The sequence below is a fragment of the Lepidochelys olivacea genome, assembly GCF_965140295.1.
Source record: "Lepidochelys olivacea isolate rLepOli2 genome assembly, chromosome: 10".
NCBI classification, from domain to species: Eukaryota; Metazoa; Chordata; order Testudines; family Cheloniidae; genus Lepidochelys; species Lepidochelys olivacea.
Window position 1 is genome coordinate 11,479,276 of NC_140420.1, and position 15,890 is coordinate 11,495,165.

Below are 15,890 nucleotides of genomic sequence, written 5' to 3' on the forward strand. Positions count from 1 at the left end.
AAATACCTTGCCACTGGTTACCTGCATGAGGATATTTCCAGCTTTCACAGTGAGCTCTGTCAGCTTCCTGTCCTAGGATTGTCAATTGCAGCTTGTTGAACTGAAGGTGAAAAAGCTTAGAACATGTGAATCCAAAATAATGTCTGCCTCCTCCTTGATGGCACTTAAACAAAACAAAAAATTAAGCAAAACACTTTGACCAGTATCCTGCAGTCCTTGTGCAGGAAAATGGGAGCTTTTCTTACAAAAGTGCCGAAGGGTCTGGGCTTTTATAGCTCATATTTACTCCTTTTTAGCAATGCTACTGTATGTCTAGCCCTGAATCCTCTGTTTTAAAATCTACTTACCATTTATTATAAGGATTCCTTGAAACTGTTTTTGTCTATGCAGAAAGCCCCTCCTCAGTAAAAAGACATTAAAATCAACTATATATTTCAAAACATTTACAGAAACTAACATTTTATCCTAGTTTTTCAAAGAGCCGATTTTTGTCTTTTGCTTTCCATATCTATATAAGTTATGCTGGTGCAGACACTGTAAATCCTAAATTGCTTTTGGATAACCTGATAAAATCTCTCCCTGAAAATAAAGGTGTTCATGGTCCATATTCATCCGCTAGTATTTAGAGGATAAAGTTGTAGGTATTATACTCATTTTCAAATAGAGAAAACTAAGCTATTTACAGATTTTTGTAGCTTGGCTTATGTCGCAAAGACTCCTAATTCTAAAATTATTTAAATAGACCAGTGATTCTCAAACTGGTCTGTGGAACGCTTACTGGTGGCTCATGAAAAACTGGCTGGTCACATAGTGCTGGCTGTTTTATTTTTTCCAGCTGCTAAATTGCAATAAATTATACTTAAAACGTGTTACTTTCACTCTTTCGTGTAATCAGTTCATGAGTGTGTTGCCACAAGGATGTTCTACAGTCATAGCTGAGAATGCGTGGTTCATGTGATTACAAATGGGAGGCAGGTGGTCCATGAGATGATCTCTGTGTTAAAATTTGGTCTGTACTGTAGAAAAGTTTGAGAGCTCCTGCAATAACAATAGACCACATGCCTCTACAGTAAGAATTCACTTACATATGGGAACATTCCTTTATAATGAAAAACAGCAAACATTTTTTACAAGTTTTAATTTCCATAGAAAACAACACAATCTTTGTAATGAGGCCAGTGAAATTGTGATTTCCATTGTTCCCGCTTGAAAGCACTGGCTGCTTGTTATTTATCATCCCTATTTACTGCAAGGTCCTGAAGCTAGTCAGATAATTTACTTAGTTTTCAGTACATTTCCCAAAAGGATACACTCCGCTTCTTACTTTTTGAAGCTAAAAATAGTGTTGTTTAATTTTTGTTTGTTCGAGAATGTGAAAGGACCCTCCAGCTTACTCAGGTTGCAGACCTTAGGTAAGTCACAATGTCGGAATGGCTCTGGTAAGAGCACAACACATGATCTGTTGTGTTATGCATAATAGAGTCCATTCGTACTTAAATATTTAGGGGTTTATTTAATGCAAGGGTCTGATTTATGTACTGATTGTCCACCAAATCAAATTAAGGGCCCAGTCCAAAGTCCATGTAATTTGCGTCTTTTTATTAACTTTAATAGGCTTTGGATCAGGACCTAAAGAATGCCAGAAGTTTGTTTGGATTCATAGATTCTGAAGCTAGAAGAGATCACTGTGATCATCTAGTCTGACATGTTGTAAAACACAGGCCATAGAACTTCCTCACAATAATTCCTTTTGATCTAGAGCACGTTATGCGCACGCTGCTAGTGTCATCTGAAGACCTAAGGCAGCGTGTGAAACTGCTGTGTCCTGTGTTGTGAAAACTCTGCTGTAAGAATCTTGAAAGTGCCTAGTAGGACAGCTACCAAGAAATTGGTTTGGGCATCCAATGATAACAACTGTGAGTTTGAACTTCCCCGGGTGACTGGTTAAAGTGACCCTGCTTCGTTCTGTCTCAATGGGGAAAAGATGTGACACAGTGGGAATCTTCTAGAATATTTTTATGAATTATATGCATGGCAGTGACTTACTTGACTACAGCTTGCTACCCAGTGGTGCTAGAAGGTTAAAAAGCTGCTCTTGGGGCAGAGCAGAAGACATGAGGTGTTCGTGTCACATAACTGGCTGGGGTTGTATGAATGGGTTGTTAAAGGACCAACTGAAACCCACCCATACCAATGGAAGATCTGGAAAGACAATGGGAACCCGAATGACTGAATATGCTGTAGAAATTATTTTGTGGAAGTTTTATGGCCTGTGTTTCACAGCAAGTCAGATGAGATTAACAAAATGGCCCATGTTGGTCTTGGAATCTATGAATATTAAAAAAAACCAAACCACTCTTGAATGGGTTTGGAGGATAGAAAAGTGGGTATGAATTTCAAAAGTTAAGATGTTTACATGTTTTCAGGAGAGGACTTAAGAGACCCAGCAGGTTCAAGTCCTTGCTTTGCTACAAACTTCCTCTGGGCAAGTCTTTCTGTGTCTCTATTCCCCATCTGGAAAATGGGGCTGATGGTACTACTTTACCTCACAGGGGTGTTGTGAGGAGAAAGACATTAAAGATCGTGAGGTGCTCAGATACTACAGTAAGGGGGGGGCATATAAATATCTCTAATAAACACATAGGATGGGGACTTAATACTTTTTTACACTTGCCTATTTCTAAATACTTGGGGTGTAATCCTGACCCTCCATTAAAGTCAACATTAAAACGCCCTCTGACTTTAATTACACCCTTGGAGTTCTTGTCTTCATTGTTCCATATTGGTGCATTTCTGTATGCCACAAGATGTGTGCTATTAACTCCTTGTTCAATTTGGAATAAACAAAACTGTTGACTTTATTTGTCTGTATTATGTCTGACATACTTTACCTGCTGCTCACTAAAAGCTCTGTATTAAATTTGAAAAAGTATAAATGCTGAACATATTTGCCAAAGTGGATCAGAGTATTACTCCATCAAGCTCACTATTCTGCTTCTGTCATTAACTAAGACTCAATGTTTTGGTGCTTCAGAGGAGAATATTCCCTCCTCTAGATAATATACCTACATGAATGTGGAATGCTGTACAACATGTGTGTTTAAGGGAGAAGGACATTCTTTACTGACCCTCGCAAGCAATTACCATGAGATTTGGTTACCCTTTAAAAAGCTTAGGTAGCTTGTTGTTAAAGATCACAATTACCCAATCCTCTTTAATTTTGAATTTCTCACATATGTTCCTGGTTCTCTTTCCTCAGGCACTCCTGCAAATTTATAACCCCTCAGCACACACAAGTTTAGATTATTTGGCCCAATATTAATTACATTACAGTTATGGAAGTTTAAATCATCTTTCATTGTGCTGCCCAGTTCCATAATGTACTTAGATCCATCTGAAGTTATTCATGATTCTCCTTAGTTTTCCTAAACAAAATAGTTCTGTATTGTCAGTAATCTTCATCAACTGTTTATCCACTTTCCCCTTCAAACCATTAATAAATATATTGAACAACACTGATTCAGATACTGGGCATGAATCCAATTCCTGAGCTATCTGACTACTAACTTCTCTGTCTTCTGAGGACCATTTAATTATTCTAATATTGTTTTCCTATTGACTAGTGAAATGGAGAAAGACAGAGGATCTGTAATTTCATACCTGGGGCAAAGAACTTGACATACAAATAGTCTGTTTAGAGACTCTGTCAGAGTTTAGCCCTAATTTTGACATACATTCAAATTGATTATTTTGGGGAAAAGCCTATTGATTCCAACACTGCAGGTGAGAAATCAACACAACCAGTTTAGATTGTGTTTTTGTTCCTTGCTCAAGAAGGGTAGGAGGACTGAGCACTTTGGTGTTGCTTCTTCTGCTAGAACATGACCAGCGCACAGTCAGTTCAACTCTAGCTCCTGCTGAGTTTTAAGAACAGCTCTCCTAGCACAGAGAATGAAACTGACTAGGCATCATTTAGTTTCCCTCAGTGCAGAGAGCTCAGCTCCAGATGGAAGTAAAATGAGGTGGATTTAGGCATCAGCTGCACTCTGCAGGTTTGATTTTGGGGGCAGGGGAGGAGAGATTGGGAGTAGGAGGAAAGATGTGGGAAGAGATGCAGAGGATGGCTTCTCTACATTCAGATATCACTGTTAAATAACCTGCTAGTCAAAAGATATATTTGTAATTTTGGAGTTAACTTTCAATTTTTTTTGCTTTCTCTGTCTTTCTAGGATTATTGCACAAATTCTGGAAATCGTACTGTCCCCCCATCCTTCCTCTTTTTAAACATTTGTTCTTTAGACTTGTCTGTAATACAAAAGGTTATTGTGTACAAATATGATTGTGAAGAAGCAAATTAAGCTGATATCATGCTGACCAGGGGTTTAACTATCACTAGATGATTTTATTATTCCAATATTTACCTAGCCCTAATGACTAAAGACATCAACTAGGTTGAGCCCCATTGTGCTAGGGGCTGTACAAACATATACTACATGACAACCTCTTCCCCAAAGTGCTTGGGACCAAATTTTTAAAGGTATTTTGGTGCCTAAAAAGACAGATAAGTATCTAGTGGGATCTTTAAAGATGCAGATAGGTACATTTAGGTGCCTAAATACCTCTCAAAATCTGACATTACATTTTGTAATGTAGACCATCCAAAAAGTTTAGGAACTGATTTAAAAAAAAATGTTGTAGATGAGGCATTGGGGAAGAAAATAAAATTCTGGAATGGGTGTGGAGTGTTTGTGATAATCCCAGAACTGGAGATTGCTTAATGTTGCACAGTGGTATGATTGCTCTCCATAATGTATGATGGTTCCTTATACTGATTCATAGCAACGCCCGTTGTTCTCCATGGGTCCTTATGCTGTGCTCATCACTGTAATATCTGAATGCCTTTCAGTAGTGCATTAAGTAATGTAACTATACATCTGTGACATGTCGTTTGTTCTCTCATCCTCTTCCCTGGGGCAGAAACTAGTGCACTGGAGTAGCTTGTTTGGGTAGCAGTTTAGGTTTGTTTGTTTGTTGTGTTGGGTTTTTTTCAGTATATATTGCTATGTATATATGTGAGAGAAGGCAAGGTCAAAGACATGTCAGCATTGCATGAGTAAGTTATGTCACACGGCCTTGTGTAGCAGCGTAATGATGGGATGAGAAGTTGCAGGTATGTAATGGTGGTGGCATGGTGATGTGGAAAGGCATACTGAAGCGCAGTGGCGATGGTGCTTGCACACCTGCAGAGTAATATGGAGTAACAGTGAGTGGTTATGATGGAGTGTCGTGATGGTATTTGGCATATAATAGCAGTGCAGTGGTGTGGTGTGACGGTGCGCTGGCGTGATGGTGAGGTGGCACTGCAATGACGTGGCGTGATGGTGCGCTGGTGTGGTGGTGGCGGCGGTGCAGTGAAGTGGCGTGATGGTGCAGCGGTGTAGTGGCACTGCAATGACATGGCGTGATGGTGCACTGGCGTGCTGGCGATGGTGCAGTGCAGTGGAGTGGCGTGATGGTGCGGTGGCACTGCAATGACGTGGTGTGATGGTGCGCTGGCATGGTGGTGATGGTGCAGTGAACTGGTGTGATGGTGCAGCAGTGCAGTGGCACTGCAATGACGTGGTGTGATGGTTCGCTGCCGTGGTGGTGGAGATGGTGCAGTGGGATGGTGCGGTGGCACTGCAATGACGTGGTGTGATGATGCGCTGGCATGGTGGCAGCGATGGTGCAGTGGGGTGGCGGCGATGGTGCAGCAGTGCAGTGACGCTGGTGTGGTGGCGGCGATGGTGCAGTGGTGCGGCGTGATGGTGCAGTGGTGCGGTGGCACTGCAATGACGTGGCATGATGGTGCGCTGGCGTGGTGGCGATGGTGCAGTGAAGTGGCGTGATGGTGCGGTGGCACTGCAATGATGTGGTGTGATGGTGCGCTGGCGTGGTGGCGATGGTGCAGCGGAGTGGCGTGATGGTGCAACGGTGTGGTGGCACTGCAATGATGTGGCGTGATGGTGCGCTGGCGTGGTGGCGATGGTGCAGTGGCATTGCGATGACGTGGTGCGCTGGCGTGGTGGCGATGGTGCAGTGGAGTGGCGTGATGTGCAGCGGTGCGGTGGCACTGCAATGCGTGGTGTGATGGTGCGATGGCGTGGTGGTAGCGGTGCAGTGGAGTGGCGTGATGGTGCAGCGGTGCGGTGGCACTGCGATGACATGGCGTGATGGTGCGCTGGCGTGGTGGCAATGATGCAGTGGCACTGCAATGACGTGGTGTGGTGGTGCGCTGGCGTGGTGGCGATGGTGCAGTGGCATTGCGATGACGTGGTGCGCTGGCGTGGTGGCGATGGTGCAGTGGTACTGCGATGACGTGGCGTGACGGTGCGCTGGCGTGGTGGCGATGGTGCAGTGGCACTGCAATGATGTGGCGTGATGGTGCAGTGGCACTGCAATGACGTGGCGTGATGGTGCGCTGCCGTGGTGGTGGTGGTGTAGTGGAGTGGCGATGGTGCAGTGGCACTGCGATGACGTGGCGTGATGGTGCGCTGGCGTGGTGGCGATGATGCAGTGCATTGCGATGACGTGGTGCGCTGGCGTGGTGGCGATGGTGCAGTGGCGTGGCGTGATGTGCAGCGGTGCGGTGGCACTGCGATGACATGGTGTGATGGTGCGCTGGCGTGGTAGTGGCGGTGGTGCAGTGGAGTGGCGTGATGGTGCAGTGGTACTGCGATGACATGGCGTGGTGGTGAAGTGGCACTGCAATGACGTGGTGTGATGGTGCGCTGGTGTGGTGGCGATGGTGCAGTGGCACTGCGATGACATGGCGTGGTGGTGCAGTGGCACTGCAATGACGTGGCGTGATGGTGCGCTGGTGTGGTGGCGATGGTGCAGTGGTACTGCGATGACATGGCGTGGTGGTGCAGTGGCACTGCAATGACGTGGTGTGATGGTGCGCTGGCGCGGTGGCGATGGTGTAGTGGCACTGCGATGACATGGCGTGGTGGTGCGCTGGTGTGGTGGTGATGGCGCAGTGGCACTGCGATGACATGGCGTGGTGGTGCAGTGCCACTGCAATGACGTGGCGTGATGGTGCGCTGGCGTGGTGGCGATGGTGCAGTGGCACTGCGATGACATGGCGTGGTGGTGCAGTGGCACTGCAATGACGTGGCATGGTGGTGCGCTGGCGTGGTGGCGATGGTGTAGTGGCACTGTGATGACATGGCGTGGTGGTGCGCTGGCGTGGTGGCGATGGTGCAGTGGCAGTGCAATGACATGGCGTGGTGGTGCAGTGACACTGCAATGACGTGGCGTGATGGTGCGCTGGCGTGGTGGCGATGGTGCAGTGGCACTGCGATGACGTGGCGTGGTGGTGCGCTGGCGTGGTGGCGATGGTGCAGTGGCACTGCAACGACGTGGTGTGATGGTGCGCTGGCGTGGTGGCGATGGTGCAGTGGCACTGCAATGACATGGCGTGGTGGCGCAGTGGCACTGCAATGACGTGGCGGTGAGCTGGCGTGGTGGCAATGGTGCAGTGGCACTGCGATGACGTGGCGTGATGGTGCAGTGGCACTGCAATGACGTGGCGTGATGGTGCAGTGGCACTGCAATGACGTGGCGTGGTGGTGCGCTGGCATGGTGGCGATGGTGCAGTGGCACTGCGATGACGTGGCGTGGTGGTGCAGTGGCACTGCAACGACGTGGTGTGATGGTGCGCTGGCGTGGTGGCAATGGTGCAGTGGGACTGCGATGACATGGCGTGGTGGTGCAGTGGCACTGCAACGACGTGGTGTGATGGTGCGCTGGCGTGGTGGCGATGGTACAGTGGCACTGCAATGACGTGGCGGCGATGGTGCAGTGGCACTGCGATGACGTGGCGGCGATGGTGCAGTGGCACTGCGATGACGTGGCGGCGATGGTGCAGTGGCACTGCGATGACGTGGCGTGGTGGTGCAGTGGCACTGCGATGACGTGGCGTGGTGGTGCGCTGGCATGGTGGCGATGGTGCAGTGGCACTGCGATGACGTGGCGTGGTGGTGCAGTGGCACTGCGATGGCGTGGTGGCGATGGTGCAGTGGCACTGCGATGACGTGGCGTGGTGGTGCAGTGACCTGACGCGATGACGGTGCGCTGCCGTGTCGTGCCAGGCCTGGGCCGAAGACTCCCTCCCCGGGCTGAGACCCCGCACGCTCGTTTCAGGGAGGGCCCCGGGGGGGCGTGGCCGGCGGCGGGCGGCACCAATGGGAAGGAAGCGGGAGGGCGGGGCCAGCCGGGGGGGCGGGGGCGGTTCCGCGAACAAAGAGCGAGCGGCCGGGCTGGCGGCGCGGAGCTCGCGCGGGAGGGAGCCGCTCACCTGGGCCGAGCCGGAGCCGGCACCGCCATGCGGGGGAGGGCGCCGCCCGGGAGCAGCGCGGGCCCGGCCGCCTGATTCGGGGGAGCCAGCGCGAGAGAGCGGAGCCGGCGGCGCTTCCTTCCCGCCCATGGCAGCCCCAGGCGGCGGCTGCGGGTGAGGCGGGGGCCGCGGCTCGGGTCTCGGAGGCAGCGGTCGGCAGGGCCGGGCATGGCGGGGGTCAGCTACTCGCCGCCCTGGTGGGTGAGTCTCCTGCACCGCCTGCCGCACGTCAGCCTGCGCTGGGAGGCCGCCAGCGCCGACTTCCGCCCGGAGGACGCCGAGTACCAGCAGGTGAGGGGCCGCCTGAGGGGGCCGGGTCTCGTCAGTTTCTCCTCCGACGCCCCCCGGCTTGGCGTGCGCTGCGCCCCCCTCCCACGGGGTAGATCCACCGGCTGGGGGGGGGGGGGGAGAGAGAGAGAGCCTGCCCCGCCCACGGGGTAGATCCACGGGGGGGGAGAGAGAGAGTCTGCCCTGCCCCTCCCACGGGGTAGATCCACCGGGGGGGGGGAGAGTCTGTCCTGCCCTGCCCCGCCCCGCCCACGGGGTAGATCCACGGGGGGGGAGAGAGAGAGTCTGCCCTGCTCTGCCCCTCCCACGGGGTAGATCCACCGGGGGGGGGGGGAAGAGTCTGCCCTGCCCCGCCCCGCCCACGGGGTTGATCCACCGGGGGGGGGGAGAGAGAGTCTGCCCTGCCCTGCCCTGCCCCGCCCTGCCCACGGGGTAGATCCACCGGGGGGGGGGGGAAGAGTCTGCCCTGCCCCGCCCCGCCCACGGGCTTGATCCACCGGGGGGGGGGGGGAGAGAGAGTCTGCCCTGCCCTGCCCCGCCCTGCCCACGGGGTAGATCCACGGGGGGGGGGGGGGGGGGAGGAGAGAGAGTCTGCCCTGCCCTGCCCCACCCCGCCCACCGGGTTAGATCAGCCATGGGGCAGGTTGCCCTCTCTGACTGTAGTCTATAATACATCTTTTCAGTATTTTCTCTCTCTTCCTCCCCCCTCCCCCCCCACCAGGAGAGAGGCAGGAAATTATTTAGCCCCTGGAACAATAGCACAAACCCTGAGCTCCTTTGAGAGCATCCGAAGCCTTCCTTCCTCTGGGGGAGGGTAAAACACCAGCCCCTTGGGCCCAGCTGCCAAATAGGGATGTGGCTCTTAGGGCTGGAAAAGGTAACGCTGCCACAGGCTGAGCTGTCCAGGTGAGGCACAGGCGCTGCCTTCTGCCCTGTGGCTGAATGATAAGTACTTGGCTTTCCTAACCGCTGTGCTGCCACTTAGTACAAAATATCCCATCGTACATAGGATTGGAGTGGTGGTTCAGATAGCTCAGCACCCTGCCTTTGCTGGGACTCAGTGAAATGTTCAGTGTCTCTTTCTGAAGCCAGCTAAAATGCTTGGTAGACAGAAGGAGTAGTAGCTACATAGGACCAAGTGTGTGAGGAGACGCTGGCAGAATACTTGTGTCCTTTACGTTGCTTAACGTGTACTTGGGTGACTTGCTGTCTAATTAGAATGATGGTGGAGTGGATCTGTGTATTCTAACATCTGTGTTCTCTGCTGCCATCTTAGACTGGAGCTGCAGTGATTCTACTGCCTTGTTGTGCCACGCTCTTTGGCTTTGAAAACACCATTTTGCTACACTGAATATACTTAGTTCTGTAGGGCACCACAATACCATAATGCATAAATGGGAAGGCATCTAAGCAGTGCTTACATACTGTAAAGAGATACTGCTAGCTAAAAGATTCCTATAGTATCTTTGTTTTTAAGTAGCTTCAGATTGCAGAATTGATTATAGCAAAAACTGTTCTTGGATCTCTCTTTATTTAATAATTAATAATAAAAAAAGTGGGTAGGTGACTACAAAAATCTCTATGAATCTGAGAGCAAAATTATCCTCTGATCTTCAACCTTGGTCTTTCTCATCTTAACTCATCTGAATTTCCTTGGTATGAGGGGAAATCAAGATGTGCAGTGTTTGTGGGGTTTTTTTTTTAAACAAACCCCAAAACTACATATGTCCAATGGTTTTAGCTTGCTTCTGTGGACTGAGGTAGTTGCCTCCTGTAGTGAAACAAGGAGAGTGAGGTATTGAAGAGGAGAAACAAAAGTGTAGGATGGGGAAAACTGTTCTTGAATTATGAAAGAAACACAGTAGTCAGTCACTCAATATATATCTGATATGCTTGTGTTTTTAATAGTTTAAAATAGAAGTACTATTTCAAGTTCGGTATGCTCTGTATACGTTATAAAATACTCTCTCACAGTAGTTCTGTTGAGACTTAGTGTTACAGTGAAGTCTTGGGGTTGGTAAGCCTCCTGTTGTTCCTGCCTTGCACAGTTGCAAAAAGTGTGTGCTAGTTAAGGACTTGTTTTTGCCATTGCTGTATGGCTATTTTAACTCTAGCCAGAAATCGAGGGTGTAAGTTGTGTGTGTTTTGAATGTCAACCCTGCCTATTTCAGTGTTGTTTATGTATAGCGCATAACCTCTGCAGCTCCATGAACAAATGTAAAGATAGTAGCAATATTCCATCCTTTTGCTGACTCTGAATGAAGATGCTCTGATTCTGGAAATGGAAAGACATGTCAAGGATTTGTGTGCATGTGTGCAAAGCATAATATAATACAATAAAACTAGAAAGTGTAACCTGATGGTCAAAGTAACATTGCAATCACTTCCTTCCTCCTGGTTTGAATGCTTGTTTTGTCAGTATTTTGAGCATGAATTTGAATATCCTTTTTGCTCCATTTACAGTTCATGCAGACCTATCTTTTTTTTTTTTTTTTCCTGCTAAATACAACACAAGTAACTTAACGTGCTCCGTTCTTCATGCACTTTAAGTACTTAAAATATAGGCACTTCTGTTTAAACTGGTTCTTGGAATTTGCACCCAAAAAAAATTCTCTGAGCATATGGTGATGGTGCATTTTCCCCTGCCCCCTAGCTTTCAGTACCTAGAAAGGTAGTTTTTCCTATATTAAATGTAAGCATGCAGTGTAGCAGCTTGTAGTTCTATCAGTGTCCTTGATTGCACTCTACTGAGCTAACTGGAACTGACGGTAATGCTGGAGACTTCATAGGTGCACTCTATCCTTTCCCTCTCCTATCTTTAGTAAGGAGGGACGGGAGAATATGCTTTTATTGGTCTTCTGAGAATTGTCAAGCCACTAGATAGTTAGACCCTTGTCATGAGCTGATATCCACACACTTACCAACAGGGCTTCTGAGTAAATCAGAATTGGAATGGAAATACTTTCTTAAGGAAATGGCATCCTGTTCCTTCATCAGTCTTGGGGGTGGGGGGGGGAAGGATATTTTCAGTTCCCCAAAATAGACTAATAAAGAGAGGTTTCAGAGTAGCAGCCGTGTTAATCTCTAAGGTGCCACAAGTACTCCTTTTTCTTTTTACGAATACAGACGAACAAATTTATTTACGCATAAGCTTCCGTGAGAACTCACGAAAGCTTATGCGTAAATAAATTTGTTCGTCTGAGGTGCCACAGGTACTCCTTTTCTTTTTGACTAATAAAGATGGTGATCTTGAAAGCGGTGATCTTGAAAGCTGTTCTCTTGTATTCATGCATTTCCTGTATCATCCAAATATGAACTTTGAAATGCAACCGTTCTGTGCTATGTTACAGTAGCCATTAAACATAGTACCAGTATTGATTTAGCCTCTGCTTTTAAGTGTAGTATGGCTTTTTTTTTTCTTTCTCCCAGGTGGATTGGCAAGATCAAATAGGTCTTTCCATGATTAGTGTAATGAGTAAGACACCATTTAGCGCAATGGAAGCTATTTGATGTCTGCTGAAACCAGTGTAATGCTCGTGTGGTTTTAAGTTGAACCCGTTCTGCTTGTCTTTGAGGTCTGAATCCTTCCTGTGTCTATTGGGACCCTAGTGTGTGCACATGTGGAGCTTGTAATTGGTAGCTCTGTTCTGCATGTAATAAGACAGTGCTGTCCTGTGTCTCTGCTTATTTGCCTGGAGATAACTGTGACCAGTTGTGTTCTAGTAACTAGGACTACATCCTTTTTGTCTGAGAACATGAGGGATCCTTATGGCAACAGTGTGACTGTCTGCCTCAACTGGAGGGGGTGTGTGTATGGCTATACCCTTTTGTTGGCTGTTGAGGGCCTCTAAACCTGTGGTGTTGGCTTTTTGTGCGCTCCTACCTTCTGTCACTATATGTTCAACTGACAGGTTAGAACAGGCTGTGTCGGAAGAGGAGAATGGGCCCTCCAGGGTGGATTAGGTTGGTTATTCTTGAAGAGGTTCTCATTTTCTCTTCTGGTGTTACTACCTTAAGTCCAAAGTGAGGCTTTAAATGCTTCACATCAGTTATAGCAAGTTGTGTCTCCCTCCATAGAAAGAGTGGAGTAGGTAACTAGGGGAGAAGAGGAAAGGAGACAGTAGTTGTGCAACTGCTAACTAGATTAGGATGAAGGAAGAGGTTTCCCTCTGTTTCTGGGGGTAGAGGGACTCTGCTTTCATGTTTCTGGTTTCCATGTGTTGCTTTGAGGGTTGCATCTACTGAAATCACTCTCTAGAGCAGGGGTTCTCGCAACAAATTTTTGGGTGGCCTCAGAGTGCAGCCACCAACTCTTGCTGGTGGCCACTCTGACAATTTTTGCAAAAATACTTTAACTTTAGGAAAAACAAATAAATGATACATGTCCAAATCCTTATAATTGATGTAGGGCTTTTGCAGACTGAATTTTAAGAAGTACAGTTTTCTAGTCATTATTGGACCTAAACAGAATAGAAACACAAGGTGCTTTGAAGGTGTGTGTGGGTTTTGTTGTTGTTTTTAGACTTACTAGCTAGCAAGTCTGCTGTGAAAAGTGACATTTTTGTATAATTGTTAATATCACTTTTCACAGCAGATTTACTCAGCTCCAGCAAGCTGGGGGACAAATTAAGCCCTGGATGGGGGGCCAAGAGGTGATAGGGGGCTAGATGAGAGGCAGCGGGAGATGGGGGAGGTGAACCAAGAGCGAGAGCCTGGGGCCCTAGTGCACAGATGGGGACTGGAGGAGGCTGTGAGAGCCAGGGGTGATGTGCGGGGGGTGAGCCTGTGGCTGGGGGATGGAGCCTGCTGCTGCACAGCTGGAGCCTGTCGCCCACCTCCCCAGGGCTTAAGCCTGAAGCCCCAGCCCCATGGGGGACTCGTGCTGGCTGCCTACTCCTACAGTGTTTGTGGCTGCAGGAGGGGACCAAGACCAGCCCCTGCTGGTGGCCCTGAGGGAGGGTTACTCCCTGCCCCCCCCCATCATTACCCAAAAGGCTGTGGCTGCAAGAAAAGCCCCTGATGGCCGCATTTGAGAAATGCTGCTCTGGGGCATCTTCTCAGATAGACCAGGTCACTCCCTCCCCCTTGCATGGATCAGTGGGATAGAACAGTTATATCTTGAGTTATAAGCAGTTGTTTCAGCTGTATCCTCCTCCTGAGTCATACTGTAATGTTCCTTTAAAGCTTATTTTGCAGTAAGTCATAAGGTGGAAATGGAACGAAGCCTATGTTGCTTTTGAAGCACAGTACTATCTCAAGTTCCTATGCTTTTTACTGTCTTAAATTTCCAGGAAATGTTCATATCAGTGCTGTCAAATTACCTTTGGATCCAGCCCACCAGATCAGTAAGGTTTCTTTGCAGCTTGTGCTATTGTCCCTGACTAAAGCAATTTAGGAATGTAAAAGGTCTTAATTTATTTGCCCAGGTGACCTGAGTGTTGTGCCACCCAATTTATGGTGCTGAGAGTAGAGCTTGCCAGAAGCCTCTTTCAGGAATGTGATTCCTGATGGAAGGATGAGCTGAAGTCCTAAGAGGCTTTTTAACACAGCAGAGCTGTTCCTAATGGGTTGTCCTAGGAGTGACTGCTGCTTGGTACTGAAACTTCCCTTTTGATGGTGTTAATAGTAGTTGTTAACGTATTTTACTATAACTGTTCTTAACTCTTGTAAGCACTTGGATGTGTGGTGTTTTATAAATAGACTTGGAAGGATTAGATTTTGATTGGTAATGTTGGCAAACATGGATTTCACCACACATGCACACGCTGACATATTTCCATTGATTGAAATTTATAAGTAGGCAACATAAGAAAAATGCTACTTGAGAACTAATTAGAATTTGATTTATATAGATTTACTTTCTATATTTTTGACATGAGATGTTGACAATTTGTGTATTTTAACAGTTACAAAGCTTTAATTTTTTGAATCTCAATGTCTACTAGTGTTTAATATTGTCTGACTGCTCTATAATTTCTGACAACTTTGAACATTAAAATTTATTTAGCATTTATCAATTAAGAAGTCTGCTAAGCCTATATATGGACAAATAAGGGCTATGAAAGCTTACTCACAGCTTTATCTGTGTGCCTTAGTCATGACCTCAATTTAGGTCTTGCAGAAAGCTGATAAAACATCTCTGAATCGCTGCAAAATGGCGAAGTCCTCTGGAGTCTCTTTTATACACTAGACCCATTTCACTTGTGACTAGATTATTTTGCACCTCTAGAGCACTTTGTTCCAAAGGTATCTAACTACAGCATCATAGGCTTTGTCTAAACTGTTTTTTTTCCCCCCCCTTAAATTCCACTATTACGCCCCTCTGGAAAGGGGCTAGAATAGACAGCAATTGTGGTGAGGCCTAGAATAGACAAAGTACAGGCAGCCTCTGGCATCTGAATGGTCATGTCACTTACACCTGCTCTGAACAAGGTTAGTTGACATGTTGATTAAACCATTGGTAGCTGGTTTATGCCATTCTTTCCGCCACTGGTGGAGTTGAAGTGATGGTGGCACTGGGTCTACACTAGACTAATTCTCACCATTGGGGGCAATCCCTACTGTGATGTCCCCTAGCTGTTCCCTTGGGTATACCTCCTCCTCTACCAGAGCTCTTCTGTTGTAGTACCATCTCTCAACTCTGCTAGTTAGGCTAGTGATCAGCTTGCTGTACTGTGATTCTGGAGATGAAGGACTAGCTTGGTGCTACGTTAAATTCCACTAATACTTCACTTTGGTTTGTAGACTTCAGTTTAGTGCATGGTTTTTGTGTAGATTTGGGGAGGAAGTTCAGCAAGACTGATTCCATCTGGTACTTTCTGGCTCTACAAGGTCCTTGCCCTACATGTAAAATTTTTTTTATTTTTTATTGAGTATTTCTTGGATGGAAAAACTCAGTACAGACTAAGCTGCCAAAGAACTTGGATTAGAGACAATGTTGTAGAACTTCCTCTACTGTACTGGTGTCTCACTCCAATACTGAAACCCAAGAGCATTTCTGTAAATTCAAAACACGTGGAGTTGGATGATGTGTTCTGCTCCAGTTACCAGTTGGCTCAAAATAATAGGGTGATCTTTCTCTTTTGGATGGGTTAGTCTTGAAGTTTCTTTCAAGGCTAAATGGCCTATTTTTTCAGGTCAGGTCTGCTAGCCTGAGATAGCATTAATTCTTTTTTATAGTATCAGGAGAGGCTGGGTTGTGGGAGGTTTCTGAGTAGCAGCCGTG

The 15,890-nt window shown here is 47.4% G+C and overlaps 1 protein-coding gene across 2 annotated transcripts in view; it reads left to right on the forward strand.

The window, feature by feature from the left end:
- Nucleotides 1-8,277: 8,277 nt before the first annotated feature.
- TTYH3 (tweety family member 3) overlaps nt 8,278-15,890 on the forward strand; it is a 98,039-nt gene continuing 90,426 nt past the window's right edge. For both annotated transcript variants that reach the window (XM_084640853.1, XM_084640854.1), the window contains exon 1: nt 8,278-8,668. In XM_084640853.1, the coding sequence (XP_084496979.1) occupies nt 8,546-8,668 (123 nt within the window). In that variant the 5' untranslated portion in view covers nt 8,278-8,545. The remainder of the gene's footprint in view (nt 8,669-15,890) is intronic.